This window comes from Heterocephalus glaber, unplaced genomic scaffold (assembly GCF_053883595.1).
Source record: "Heterocephalus glaber isolate CG9 unplaced genomic scaffold, H.glaber_assembly_v1.0 deba00001600, whole genome shotgun sequence".
NCBI lineage: Eukaryota > Metazoa > Chordata > Mammalia > Rodentia > Bathyergidae > Heterocephalus > Heterocephalus glaber.
The window spans coordinates 22,403,356-22,418,574 of record NW_028258372.1 but is presented as its reverse complement, the minus strand read 5'-3'; the positions used below and the strand labels follow the sequence as shown (position 1 = coordinate 22,418,574).

At 42.6% G+C, this 15,219-nt stretch overlaps 1 protein-coding gene and 1 pseudogene across 5 annotated transcripts in view; one reads left to right on the top strand and one right to left on the bottom strand.

Annotated features, from left to right (window-relative positions):
- The window catches only part of LOC106010905 (centromere protein I pseudogene), a 194,946-nt pseudogene that overhangs the window by 20,040 nt on the left and 159,687 nt on the right, over positions 1 to 15,219 (bottom strand). For 2 of the 4 annotated variants that reach the window (XR_015444359.1, XR_015444373.1), the window contains one exon: positions 9,541 to 11,666. The exons of the other annotated variants lie outside the window; for them this stretch is intronic. The product of XR_015444359.1 is annotated as a centromere protein I pseudogene, transcript variant X31 (transcript). Of the gene's footprint in view, positions 1 to 9,540; positions 11,667 to 15,219 lie in introns of those variants that run through there. 4 annotated transcript variants of the gene reach the window in all.
- The window catches only part of Niban1 (niban apoptosis regulator 1), a 158,179-nt gene that overhangs the window by 137,205 nt on the left and 5,755 nt on the right, over positions 1 to 15,219 (top strand). Inside the window, exons 9-13 of the mRNA XM_004862792.4 lie at positions 3,185 to 3,372; positions 7,239 to 7,400; positions 9,323 to 9,433; positions 11,436 to 11,543; positions 14,185 to 14,296. Coding sequence (XP_004862849.1) covers positions 3,185 to 3,372; positions 7,239 to 7,400; positions 9,323 to 9,433; positions 11,436 to 11,543; positions 14,185 to 14,296 — 681 coding nt within the window. The remainder of the gene's footprint in view (positions 1 to 3,184; positions 3,373 to 7,238; positions 7,401 to 9,322; positions 9,434 to 11,435; positions 11,544 to 14,184; positions 14,297 to 15,219) is intronic.

The window sequence follows — 15,219 nt, the reverse complement described above, 5'->3', positions numbered from 1 at the left end:
CATCAGAATAGAGAGGTTGGAACCTCAGTCTCAAACTTAATGAGTGCAAAGTAAAAAATATTTATGGTCTAGCTCTTGACCAAAAATCAAAGCAAAACAAATTTGCTTATTCCCACACAAGAGGCCTTAGGTGGCTTCAAAGGATCCTATAGGAGAGGTGCTATGGTTTCCCTTTCTGTTTAGGTTATTTCTATGCTAACCCAATAAGTGCAGTACACTTAATGTCACTTCAGAGGAAGAGCATGGAGCCTCCTCTGTGATTGTTTATTAACTATCTTTTTAGACAGTCAGTTCACAGTTTGTCTCTCATTCACTCAAGTAATAATGTTTACTAAGTGTCTTCTAAGCAAGGCGAGGGAGTATTAGCCACACACAGATCTACTCCTGTGCTCCCAGGCTTATAGTCCAGCAGGAGACTGTCAGCTTGGTGAATTAATTTCTGCAGTTCAGATCCTTTCGTACTGCAATCCAGCTTGCTCCAGGGCTCTTAAAACAGGTCCTATGGAGAGGAGATTAGAGGAATAACCACCCCAAGGGTGTGATGTGTGTGTCCATTCATGTGATCCCTTCTAAAGCCAGAAATAGATGAACTTCAGAGTGCTTTCTGTTTGTTGTTATCTAAGTCTTATCACTGCACGAGCACAACTGATCTAGAATCTACTCTATGTCAAAACACTCTGTAGAACTTAAAACCCCTGACACCAATTCCTGTGCCAAAATTCTGTTCTCTGGGCCCCAGCAGCGCCTAACTGTGGCCATTCTTGTGGCTGGAGTTAAGCCATTCTCTCTTGTTTAAATCTCTGTGGCTCCTAGGTATCCTCATACAATGGAAAAAGTTTCTGCCCTGGACTATTAGTGGTTTCCTGAAAGAAAACTTGAAAGGAATTAATGATCAAGTCTTTTCAACATGGAATATCAGCAACACATTTCAACTAAGTCTCTGGTTCACTACCTTTGAAACAAGGAAGGGAACTGAAGGGTGCATTGACAGTGTGCTTTGGCTTTCAAAAATACTTCGGGAGTATTAAGTAGTGATTACTTCATTTCCTCCCACGTGACTCTCAGAAGAAAGCCATTGGGCTTTATTAGTTCTGCTCCACAATGCATTCAGTAAGCATTTATCCTGCTTCTGTGGAGTATAAGGGCTATGAGGATTCAAAGAAGACAACATTATTTTGCAAGTAGAGGAGGATAGGAAGCATGTCACAGACACTGAGGCAGAGGAACACAGTGATAAATGCTGTATGAGAGATGGGAACCAAAAGCACAGTAGTTCCCACTCAGGATGCGGTTTCCTGTCAACTTCAGAACCTGTATGAGCACTGTCCAGGGAGGGTACTACTTCAGGTTCAGGTGATAGAAAGAAGGACAGTGCAGCACGTGCAGTAGGAGCTAACAGGGTTCCTGAGATGCCTCCAGAGCACCACATTCATTCTAAGCACTTTGAAAATAGTAAACTCATTTCATTCTTCCTGTAACCCCAAGAAGTAATTACTCTTATGGTCTCCGTTTTCCAGATAAGAATACTGAGGCAGACGTTAAGGAACTTGCCTGAGGTTTCAAAACTTATGTGTGACAGAGTCAGGTTCAGTCTTGTCGGCCCCAGCTTTTTAGGCAGCATCCATCTGCTCACTGCTTTCAACAGCTGCCACCACTTATGGAAGGCTCATGGATGAATGTGTCACAACACTATATTCATCACAACAGCATCTCTGTGAGCTTGAGAACAGCAGAGAATACACATGAGGGACACGAGATCTATTCAGCCCATAAGGAAACACCTGCAGACTGCAGTTCAGGAAGCTGGTGCTGGTTCCAGGACATTATTGCTGTCCCAATGGGTGACACTGGAAGTAGGCCTGAGGTCTTGAGTAGAGCGTTTCCAAGCAGAGGTGGAGGAAAAGAGTCCTGGGTAAAAGAACCTGAATGAAGGTGCAGAGAGGGGGCGGAGCACCCTGTGGTAAACAGAGGCAGGGGAGAACAGGGAGAGAGGAACCTTCCCTTGCCTGCCAAGTCCTCTGTGCTGATCTCTGCCCACTCTACAAGTAAAGTTGGCCAGCTCCGCTCAATCATCACTGTTTGTTGCCAGTGTTCAGGATTATTCTGAAATTTTAATTAGATGTTTTTCAAGTGGTTCCTGTACCAAAGTTAATTAATAATTATTCTCCTGGCAAGCAGCTTTGCATTTTGCTATCAAGCAAGTCATTTTTACAAGAGTCAAAGATTGCTTTATATTTGGTTAAAAGGATTTTTTTCCTAATAATTCTATGACCTGTTTGATATTTTCCACCCTGAATATATATGGTGTTGGTTATCTCGGATTCAGATTCTCAGAATCAGAAGAAGCAGTAATCTGATCCTCCATAACTCTGACATATTTCTGCAAACCAAAATAAGAGTGTGGCCATTCATCTCACTGTAAGCAAGTTATTTTCTAGTACGAACTTAAAAATACACTTGTCGTCCTGCTTTTGAAAATGAGAATGCGACTTTGGTCAAGTTATCTAACATCTCCATCCTTCTTTCGTTCCCCTCTGTAAAGTAGAAGGGTTGGACATCCAGTCAACTTGTGCATCTCTTCTCAGTTCTGTGGGACTGTGACTCAGCTTGGCCCCTTCTACTGCATCAGTGCTTCAGAGCCCGGCTGGTCAGGAGAATCCTCCTGCTCTGAAAGCCAAGCTGATTCCCTGTCCTACCGACTCACTGGGCAGGGTCTTTACTACACTCTTCAATAAATCGAAGGGTGGTGCTTCACTCTGGAGAATGGAAATTATGGTGACCTTTTTTTCATCTTTCTTTATAAATTTTCTGTGCTCTGTACATTTTTGTCACTAAGCCTATCATCCTCATGAGAAAAAAAAAATCTTGTTTTGTTTTAACTGGGGATGAGGTGATGAGCTGAATGGAATTTGGTTTCATTTTCCTCCCAAGAAAAGATTTACTTGCATTTTTTTAAAGTCTCTTAGGGGAGATGGTATTATATTGACCCATTAGCTCGTAGAGAAATTAATTCTAACATAATATCTTGTGTTTCTAGAAGACAAATTGCATTTATATGATGATGGTGAATAGTGGATAGGTGTCTTAGCTGTCGAATAGCTCGAGGGGGCTCTCCTCAGCCTGGCCTGGCTCCGGTGCCTCCGAGTGCAGTTTTGCTCCATATCACTTTGTTTCCTTATCTCAGCAATGGTGGCCCAGCCAGCAGAGAAAACCTGTGGGGAAAGTGTGCAACCATTCCTGGCGTCCACTCTGGAAGAGCTCATGGGGCCCGTGAGCTCAGGATTCAGTGAAGTACGCTCACTTTTTGAAAAAGAAGTGGATGAACTCAGCCAGAGCTTTCAGACCACCAAGGACAGCACCCAGCTAAAGGAGGTGGGATTGAAAGCTGAGGAGCTGATGCAGAGGGGCTTCTTGGACTGTCTTTTCCATGGTGCTCGCCCTGGCTCCCTCCATCCCTCCCTCCCTTCTTTCCTTTCTCAGAGAAGAGGGAAGAGGCCCTTCCCTCTGTCCCTTTTCCCTTCTCTCCTACCTTCCTTCCTTCTCTCTGCTGTTCCATCCATCCAACTACCCTATTCATTCACCCATCCATCCACTTAATTTTCTTTATTAATGGTTTTCAAATTTTAAAAATAAAAAGTTTGTGCGAGTGAAGCAATACACTCAGTATGATATATATATATATATATATATATATATATATATGCACAATCATCACTGATACCCTTTAGTTCTAGTCCATCCCCAACTCAAATCTAGTGAATCCGACATTCGGGGCGGGGGCCTTGGAGTATGTTTTAACAAGACCTCTAAAGGATTTGGAGTGCCCTCAAGTTTGAGAACCACTGGCATAAGATGTTATAACTTGGCAGCTTGGTTTTTTGACACATTAATATGACCGTCCCTGCAAAGCCAGCAGATAACACCTTCCTTCTTTCCCTCCTCCCCCTGCCTTCCTTCCTGATATCACTAAAAATGAATTTTTTCTTTTAATCAGTACATAATAATTGTGTACTTTTTTGGGACATCATGTGGTAATCCAGTGGGTAATGACCAGATTGAACAAATAAACATTTTAAATTCCTTAAACACCATTTCTTTGTGATAAATCTTCAAGCTCTTCTAGTTCTTTATAAAAATGTAATAGTTGTAAACTATAGTCACCTTTTTATGCTATGCCTTTATTTCTTTTTTTTAAATTTTACTTTATTGGTACATTTTAGGTATACAGTATAATGACATTCATCATTGGAAATTTGCACCTTTACATAATCTCTCTTGGTTCTTATTTTTCCCCCTTCCCCTGCCCTCCCTTCAACCCCTCCATTCCTCCCTATTTACAAAGACTTTGTTTCCATTTTCTCATATTAATTCCATTCCCTTCTTTCCTTTCCCCTACCCTTCCCACTTTCCCTTCTCCTTTGCCCCTTTTCTTCCTATTTCACATTACCTATTATTCCTTTTAGTCCTTATTTACACTTTCAGTTTCTCACACCAGAGAAACTATTCAGTATTTACACATGTGTGTCCTATTTATTTCACTTAAGAGTATTGCCTCAGTGTGCATCCATTTAGCTATAAATGTCTCTAATTTCTCCTTTTTTATGGCTGAGTAGTACTCCATTTTATTAAATATAAACTATAGTCACCCTTTTATGCTATGCCTTTGTTTCTTAATGCCTGTATACTTGTATAATTGTACAAAAACAAGATGATAAATGATTTGAGGTTTCCTACTGCCGCTTGTTGTTTTTTTTTTAACTTGCCTTTACTCCTTCTCTCTCTCTCTCTCTTTTTTTTTTTTTGGCTTAGATTCTTTTATTGGTACATTTTAGGTATACAATACATTTACACTTATCATTGGGTGCTTGTACCTGTACATGATGTATCTTGGTTCTTAATTTTTCCCCATTCCCTGTGCTCCCTTCACCCCCTCCACCCTTCCCTATTTACAAAGACTTTGTTTCCATTTTTTCCTTTTCTCATAATTTTTCCTTTCCCTTCTTTCCTTTCCCCTTCCCCTCCCACTTCCCCTACCCCTTTGGGCCTTTTCTTCCTATTTCAAATTATCAGTTATTCATTTTAAGCATTTTAATCCTTATTTACACTTTCAGTTTCTCATGCTAGAGAAACTATTCAGTATTTACACATGTGTGTCCTATTTATTTCACTTAAGAGTATGGCCTCAATGTGCATCCATTTAGCTATAAGTGTCTCTAGTTTCTCATTCTTTATGGCTGAGTAGTACTCCATTTTATTTAAAAAACCACATCTTTATCCAGTTTCCAGTTGATGGGCATTTGGGCTGTTTCCAAGCTTTAGCTATCACAAACTGTGTCGCTATAAACATAGGTGCACATATATCACTGTGGTATGATTCTTTTAATTCTTTGGGGAAGATACCCAGCAGGGGAATAGCTGGGTCAAATGGGACTTCCAGCCCTAGTTCTTGGAGGTATCTCCATACTGATTTCCACAGTGGTTGCACCAATCTGCACTCCCACCAACAATGGAGATTCCCCCTTCTTTTTTGACACCAGCTACCTCCCATGGAATTAGCAGGATCATCCACCTACATGCCATTCTGTGCTTTCTCCTTGCTTATACATATAGTAATACACACACATGCACACACACACAAACACACACACACTTATAGGCTGTTTTCTTACATTGTTTACATTGAGAAAAATGGCGTTGTATTTTATGTATTATTCTGCTTATCAGTTTTTCAAAAAATACCTCATGAAACTATTTTCAAATTAACTGTTCTAGGTCTAAATCATTCTTTGTGATGGCTACATATATATCATGTATGGAAGCATCATGGCTTTTTCAACCACGCCAGTACCACAAACAAAGCTGCAATAAATAACCTTGTACATATATCCTTATGTTCCCATGCTTTTATTTCTATAGGATAGATTCTTATGTTGAAAGGTATATTTCTCATATTAACAAATGTTTTTATTGCATTTCCAAGAAAAGGATTTAAATTTTACATTCCACTAATTGTGTATGGCTGGGGACTTTCTCCTCTGTATCACCATTAGTGATGTGTCATCATTTGATCAGCTGATAGGAGCAAAGCAGCAATCCAATTTTCCCCATCCTGCCTGCTTAATTGCCTTTTTTTTTTTATTGGTACTGGGGATCGAACTTGGGACCTTGCACTTTCGAGGCAGGCGGTGGAACCTCTGAGCTAAATCCCCGGCCTTTAATTGCCATTTTTAAATTACACATTCCTTATTGTATGACAAGGGGAAAGTTCTGCAGTGTGCTTTTTTGATCATTAATTTCATTTCTTTGGACCCCTCCATAATTCACTTCTTAAAGGGAATAATTTTCTCTTTTAAAGTACAACAGGAATGGGCCCTTTTCACATTCCTATCTAATAGTGCATCCAATGTTATTCTCATTCACCCAGCCTTTCTCCCAGTTCCCCTAGAGCCTCAATTCTCGGGAACTTTCTGTCTTTTCCTTCCCTACCCATTCTCCTTTTCATTTTAACCCTCCAATAGTTAATGTTTTAAAAATAGTATAAAATAAACTTAGAAAATAAAATGCCTTCTGTTGCAACAACATAGTGTTGGAGTCTATTACTAACATGTGACTTCGGCAGATGGGAAGCCCTGTGGCCTTGTTGGTTATCAGTTTTCTAAACTGAGTGGGAAGGGACCCTGGCTTTTGAGACCTCTGGCCTCTTCCTCACCTTTCCTCCCCATCCACTAGCACCACGAAGCAGCCTGTAGGAGCGGACAGAAACATTGTGCTCACTGACAACCTCAGAATAGTGGGGAGCCCTGGCTTTTTGCCCAGAGTCTAGGAGTCCAGGGAGTGTCCTAATCTCCTTGAGACTGAGAAGATGTCACTCTTTAAAGGAGCTTTGGAGTCTCATGGGCCCGGCAGCAATTCTGTGCTTAGTTCGTGAGCTTTGAAGCAGGAGCTCTGAGTCCACTGAGAACGTAAGAAGACTGGACACCCCCCCACAACTAGTGTACCCTGGGTTTCCTGTCACCTGGCTAGTCCTTCCATTGGTTTCTGTTACAGAAATGGAGTTGTCTGGGCCACCCACTGAAGGAGAAAAATAACACAACTGCAGATGTCATGGATGTAGTGGTCCAAGTAGTGATTCTAATGACACACATAGGACCATTCTGAACTTATGAATCATGTCATATATATGAAATATGGCTTCTAAATCTGAAGGTATTTCTTTTTTTCCCTTCATCAAATTGCAGCATCTAGACCAGCTTATGAATCTGCCACTAGATTCCGTGAAGATGGAACCTTGCTATACTAAGGTCAACCTGCTTCAAGAGGGCCTGCAGGATCTCAAGAGCCGTTTTAGATTCCCGCACGTCAACCTGGTGGTCCAGAGGACACAGAACTACATGCAGGAGGTGGGAGCAGCAGGGCATGCATGGTGCATGAGGGCGAGAGAGGGAGAGCTCCACATCCTGGCAGAGGAGGCAGTGTCCAGGGCGCTTCCGGGAAGTGAGGTGCACTTACTTATCGTGTTGACTGAGGAAATTCCGGGTCCTTCCAGCTGCTTTTGTCTTTCTTCCATGTTAATGAACATGAGAAGAAATGCCTCAGGGAAATAAAGTAGCACCAATTGATAATTATTTAGTTGACAAATCAGTGCTTTTTAACCTTGGCTGCACATTAGAAACATCTGGGGAGGTTTTTTTTTTTGGTATCAGAGTTCGAACTCAGGACCTTGTGCTTGTAAGGCAGGCGCAGACGCCACTGAGCTAAATCCCCAGACAACCTGGGGAGTTTTTAGGACATACTTATGCTTATACCTCATCCCCAGTGATTCCGAATGTATGTGTGTATGTGTGTGTGTGTTTGTATTTTGTTGTCAGTGTATATTGGTTCTGCACAGATGAATGGGCTTCGTATTGGCAGATTTGCATATGTATAAACATACTCAGATATTTTTCACCCTATCACCGCCCTTGTCCTCCACCTCTCCATTGTTCCCTTCTTCTCAAATAGTCCTCCTTTTATTTTCATGCCGCCCACCCCCCTTTTTTAAAGATTCTACCTTTGAGGGGAAAAATATGTGATATTTTCTTTCTGAATCTGGCATATTTTACTTAACACGATGATCTCTGGTTACAGCTTTTGAAACATTTCTCCCACCCCCATTCCTGTTGCTCCTAATATGGAGCCAGGACTGAGAACCACTGGCTTAAATTTCTGTAATCCCCTAACCTAGTTAAGAATCAACCAACCAACCAACCAATCAGTCAATCCCAGCTTCCTATTTGAATTTGCGTCCTCTTGATAGGTTGCTTCTCCCCCTCTCCCAAGGAAGTTTTTCACCAGGAACAATGAATGAACAGACTCTTTCCATGTTAGAATGTTTCGTAAATAAAGCAAGGGTATGATCAGACTCAATCTGATCTGCTCACACATGCTCTAGAGGGAGCTCACTGTGGGCTGACACTGCCTGATCCCACCCCAGGGATCAATAATGAGACAGATTCTTAGAGTAATTCACTACAGTGTTGTAAGTGCTGTGATAAAGCTTTGTGTTGAGTGCTTTGAAATTGGCCACAGGCTTGGAAAGAAAGGAGTGTTTTGTTTTGTTTTTTTTCTTTAAAGTTATAGTAGAATTAAGCGATGTATCTTATTATCCAACCTCTGAGTTATAAGAGACTAACGATAAACAAGGAACAAATTGGGTAGAAATTTAACAGCAGTTCCTGTGGTAATAGTGGGCCCTGGAGAAAGAGATACAGGAACAACTGCAGAGAATAAGATCTCTGAACTGACTGTTTCCTGGCCCATGGGCAGCCACTGCCACCAATCCCTGAGCTGCCTGCCTTCCCAGCCTTGCAGAGAAAAAAGGGATTCGAGGTGGTGGGGTGGACGCAGCCTGGGGTGGAGACGCTGCCAAGTGGTTTATGTCCACCTAAATGTGGAAGTGCTGCCAGAATGGTTGGAGAAGGCTCCCACCTCACCTCTTTAATCTGTGGCTGCAGCATCGGAGTATGGAGGCGGGGAATGACCACAGGAGATGGTGTGTTCTCCATCCTGGAGTTTTCCCCGTCGTGGATGAGGGGAAGGAGATGAGAAAGAGACTGCCTGCATGCGATCACGCATACGCGTGTGTGGCTGGGCCTGTTGCCTGGCCTCTTAGTGACCCCATGGTGAGCACGTGGTTGTTCATTTCACAGTCCAGGTAGAGGGATGCGGGCCAGTTGCCCTGTGTCATTCCCGGAGCAGAGCCTGGGGACTCTCGATGGCTCATCTGAGGGAGGCCAGGCAGACCTAAAGCTGACGGTGTGGGTTTCTGTGCTTCGATTTCCAGCTAATGGAGAATGCAGTCTTTACTTTTGAGCAGTTGCTCTTCCCACATCTCCAAGGCGAGGCCTCCAGAACTGCTGCTGCCATTAAGAAGGTGAAGCTCCGAGTCCTAAAGGTAAAACTTTTGCCTCATCCTTGGGGAGCTTCAAACAAGAATGTGACCGCAGCTTGTTTGGATGAGTGCAAATGCCCTACTCTGTCATTTACTTGGGCCCCCTCTCTCTAAAATGACTTCCTCTTGCCGCGGTTTCCCCAGCCCGACTTTCATGCTTGTTCTGCCATCTAGTGGCTACTTTAGGGACCACAGTTTCTTAGCATTGTTCCCCGTATTTGGAAGGACAGGGCCCAATTTACTTTTATAGCAATTGGACTTGACAAATGTTTATTGGCTGTGCACTATAAGCATTATGAGAGGTATTGCTTGGCTTTTATAGGCAAGGCACAGCCTCTGTCTTCAAAGAGTCTGCAGTATATTAAAACTAAACTGGCCATTTTAAGAAAAAAATCAAAACATCAAAGCAAAGGAAATAACCCAAAGAAAAGATAACTGCCATATAAAATTGCTTTTAACGCATATCATGTACACGTGCATATTTAAATGTTGCAGTAATAGGAGCTTGCACATATTGGTAAAGTAAAAGTTTTTTAACTCTACCAGGTTTCATTTGATCATCACAAGAACTTGTGAGATGATTGGAACATATCCTGATGAGGAAATTGACCCTTTAAAAGTTTACTCAAGCTCAGCAGGCTAGTCATGGTGATCTTAGAGCTAAAACTATCCTTTAACATGGTCTACTAATATTTTTTACTGCCTCCTGCTTGTCCTAAATAATGGTTTGGAACAGAAGATCAAACTCCCATACAGCCTAGGGCCGACCCTGAATTTCATACCTAATCTTAATGATTCACACCCAGGCAGAACTCGCGTAAGCAAATTATTGAGATGAAAAGCAATGTTGATTACGGTCACACAAATAATAACGCATGAACAATTGAGCTGAAAGAAAAAATTGTACCACTCCCAAGTGTTTCAGCAGACAGAAAGAGTTGAAGAAAGCAAGTAGAAAGGACCTTGAGTTTGAAAAGGACTTCAAGCGCCTCTATTTCAGCTTCATCTCCAGTGTTAAGAAGGTCCCTGCCAGAGGTGGTTTCACCAGTGGTCCACACCTCCCCTCTCAGAACAGCCCATTCCTTCCTCTTGTAAGAACATGCTCTCTCGGGGCGGGGATTTAGCTCAGTGGTGCTGCCACCTGCTTCACAAGCACAAGGTCCTGAGTTTGTTCCCCAGTACCAAAAAAACTAAAAAACATTTAAAAAAATAGAAGAACATGCCCTCTTATTTTAGACCAAAGTTCTTGCCACTGGTAATTCTATTTCCATTCTTTCTTCATAGTCTTTTCCCACCCACATAGTACATTTTGGTAGAATGAACAGAGCTATAATTTTGCCTTGTTAGTATCTCCAGTATAAATAACCTCATGTGACTAGTCAACCATTTTTCATTTGGCCTGATCATTCTGCTCACATGCCTGTCACTATTCTCCATATGCCTGTCTGTGATCCCCTTGAAGTGACATCTAAATTCAAATGCTGGCCTCCAGTTTTGGGTGTTTGATGCACATCGGAGAGAATCATCATTTTTCTTGTTCTAGACATTAAATTTCTTTGGTTAGGTTAGTAGGTCACAATGCTAATGGATTTCAGAGCCAGGCTCTTTCTTACCTTGTAGAAGTCATTGCAACTCACTACCTCTGCTTAGAAGACTATGAGTAATGGATGATTGTGGCTCCCATGGGCCTGCCCAGAAAGAGTGATGAAAAACAAATTCACTCGCAAGTTCTTTCCCCAACTTCTTTATAACCCAAATGCCACTTCTCTATTTTGATCTTACCTCATTGTCCATATCTGTGGGAGGGGAGAGTGAGATGGGTCATTGTGTCACAACCTACACCTGGAGTGAGCAGGATTTAGATAGAAAGACCTCTGAGACTTTGGAAATGCAAGTCTTCAGAAATTAGGAGGAAAAAGGAGATGACCTGAGTGGCTGGGTTTTTTATATAAGTGAATGTTGACAGGTTGTAGTGCCACTACTTAGGCTGTTTCTCTGTTGACAGCAATATGATTATGACAGCAGCACCATCCGGAAGAAGATCTTTCAGGAGGCATTGGTTCAAATCACGCTTCCCACTATGCAGAAGGCACTGGCGTCCACATGCAAACCAGTAAGAGGATGCGTTGCTCCAAAGAGTCTGCTTTATTGTCTTTGGGGTTCAGATGAGTCCTTTTGCGGGGCTGTACTTGCAGATGGCAGGCAGACTAGACCAGGGAGGGGTTGGCGAACTTTTCTGGAAGTGGTCAGATAGTAAATATTTTAGGCTTCATGTTCCATGTTATTTCTGTTTGCAATCACTCAACTCCACTGTTAGCACTCAAAAGCAGCCAGATATGAAACACAGACAATAAAATCCAATAAACTACTTACAAGAACAAGAAGCTGCCAGAATCTGCCAAGCCCTGGGCCAGAGTAAGTCTCACAGGGTAATGATCTGAACTGGAGCGAAGCTAATGGTGACATAGAACACCTGAGGAGCCCAGGTAGTCCCCATTGTAGTATAACTCATACATCCACTCCTCTGACACTTGACCTTATGTATAGAAAGATTTTAAATAGCATGACTACAGAAAGATACTTGTTCTGTTATATCCAATAGCGTTTATTTACTGAAACTAATGCACTATTTGAAGGTGCTGCAAGCATCAGGCATGCAGAGCCATGACTGTGAGAGTGTGTGGTAGTCTGCAGGGCAGTGTGTTCCTGAGCAGAAGCTGGAGGCTGGTTGAAGTTTCAGGATCCACTCTCTGGATCTCAATTTAATTGATCCAGAGAATTAAGCATATGACAAAGTTCATTCAGTTCAGCATAGAAGACCTATTTTGTAAAGCAGGGCACATCACAACAATATAAATATCCCTTAATTATGCCTTGCTGCAGAATTCTTAGCTGGTTGAAAATGTAAAGGGCTTCTAGTCCACAAACATGCATTAAAATAAATTAAAACGTGTATTAAAATGTATCTATATGATCCAGACACTGCCAGCCACATTGTTCTGGAGCTCGCAGTGTAGAGGCAGAAGCCAGGCACATAGGAGTTCCAGGGAAGGTGCCCAACTGCTTATGGGATCAGAAAGAACTTTCTAGAGTTATGCTTTCACCCAGTTTTGAGAGATGAATGGTAATCAAGGGAATAAGGACCAGGAAGGGAAGAAGAAAGGATGTTCCAGGAATGAGCCTGTGCGGTTCAGAGCAATGACATGGCTTACGCAGGGCCCCTTGGAGAGTCCTGGGTAGTGACCAGTCTCCCGGGCAGTGTTTCTTCTGTATCTGTGCATCAGTGCTGTCTCATAAACCCTCTGGGGTCATTGAGGCTCATGTCCTTTGGCTTTCCTCTCCAATGGGTATAAATGGGACCTATTTATACAGGAAACCTGCTGGTAATACAATACAATCCTGGGCCCCGGCACCTCCAAGTCTTAGCACTGAGAGTTATCTGAGGGTGGTAGCTTCTGATCACCTGTTAGAAAATCTGTCCATTCACCAAAATGAATCAAGTCCCACTGCTGAGTTTCTGGTTCTCTGAAGGCCACATATGTGGAGCTCTCTCCCAGGACCCTTCAGTGCAAGGATTACTGGGCTAATCTTGGGGATATGATTTGATACATTTTGATCCCTGCCCTATTATGTTGATAAGAAGCAAACCATTTGGAAATCCTTGGAAGCAGGGAAAGCTGAAGGATTTTGCAGTGTGCCTGGCTGCTGCAAAGAAGAAGTCAGGGAGCACCATTGTCAGAGGGAAAGGAGAGAATGGTAGATAAGAGTATTTGACTAGAGACTCTCCGATCAGAAAAAGGCCCACATTCTAATAAGGTTAAACATACGTCTACCTCATGACTCAGCAACCTCATTTTCAGATATATATCCTTGATAAATAAGTCCTTAAGTCCAAAAAAATAACTCTTATAAACATGTTCATAACAAATACATTCATATTGGTCACAAAGTGGAAAAATCTCAGTGTCAAAGGAGTATGGATAAACAATTTTAATTTTCCATATAGCAAATGCTATTTGTCAATAAAAGGAAGAGAGCTACTGATTGATATATGCAGCAAATAGAGGAAATCTGAAAAGAAAACACAAAAGAGTATGATTCATTTCTCTAACGTTCTTGAATAAGCAAAAGCTCATCTCCCATGACAGCTGTCAGATCGCTGCTCATCTCTTGGAGGGCTGTGGGCTAGAAGGGAGTTTCAGGAGCCTTGGGAGTGGTGTAAGTGTCCTTCATCCTGATCTAGGTTATAGTTACATGGGTATCATATATTTAACATCATCGAGCTGTTCCTTAAAAACCTATGTGTTTTACTGTATATAACTCATACCTCGGTAAAGCACTTTGGCATTAAATAAAGAAGGAAACACTTTGGTTATGCTAGGAAAAAAGGACTCAGACCTACTGACAAGGCCTTGAGTTAACCAGTTTCTTCTGTCTTCTCCCTTCAAATGCATGCGTGGTGTGCCCAGAATAAGGAAAGGGTGGGGAACCACCAACGCCCAAACGACGCACCCTATCATGGCCAGCTAATGGATATGTCAGGGTCATATGTAGTTCTTAACACAGTGACTGAAGAGAACACAAAGATTGCTGAATTCACTTATTTGAGCATCTGTGGCCCATGGACCAGCAGTGCCCTCCTCACTAACCCTCTGAGGAGGGGACCACTAGTGGGAATTGTCCTTTCCCTGTCTACTCTGAGAACAGGCATCTCATGCTTTTTCCTCTTTATCTTCTTATCTCTTGTTCTCCAGGAGCTTCAGAAATATGAGCAGTTCATCTTTGCAGATCATACCAATATGATCCATGTTGAAAATGTCTATGAAGAGATTTTACATCAGATTCTCCTTGATGAGACTCTGAAAGGTAAAAAGGGTTTACCTGGTGCCAGGGGGACTCCCCTTGAAGGGAGCACCCCTGAAATGGAACTCAGGAAGGCTGTGAAGTAAGAAAGGGAAAGAGGAAGTCACTGTTGTTGTGCAGGGAGACATCTGGGAGAGGGAAGCAAAGAGGGAAGGATGCCAGCCTTGACTGGACATTCATGATTTGGTACACACCATGCTGGTTCTTTAGATGTTATTTCCTCTTTCAGTATCAATGCGGACTCCAAGATGGGAATGTTAAGCTTCCTTTTGCAGATGAGAAAACTACAGTTTAGAGGCAATAAATTTAAGGTGTCTCATGCAGGGCTGTCATCTTGAATTGTGCCAGACAGAACTAAGGAGAAAGGGCTCTTATGCACGGACTCATAATCCCTCCCAGGGCTGGGCAGAAATGTCTTCCGCAGCAGGGCCTGAGCTCTGCTCTCTCAGCAAATTCCTCACCTCCACTTGGCCAGACAGAAAATGACACAGGGGTATAACACAGTGCCCTGTGGGCCTTGTGAGGATAGTAGCACCCAGTGTGCTGTGGAATTTGGCCTTGCCTGGGGTTGGAATGTGAATAGGAAAACAGATAAAAATATGCCGAAGAGGGCACCATCAAGCTGTGGGCCTGAAACCTATCTGGTCTCCATAGGGGAGGTCTTGCCTATCACCCAAAGCCCTCCACAGGGAAAACTGGTCAAGCACAAGCCCCACATCACATAACTAATCACAGGGATCCAAGGAGCTAGGGAAGGCAACGGTCATCATGGTGTCTGCACAAAGAGAGGCCAAGCCCACCATGGAGACCTTAGGGTGAATTCGAAGACTTCTTTCCTCCAGATACCTTACTGTCCTCTGTGAGAAAACTCATACTATATTGATTTTGTTAGACCAGGAAAATCTACTTCCAGCTGCTGAAAAATT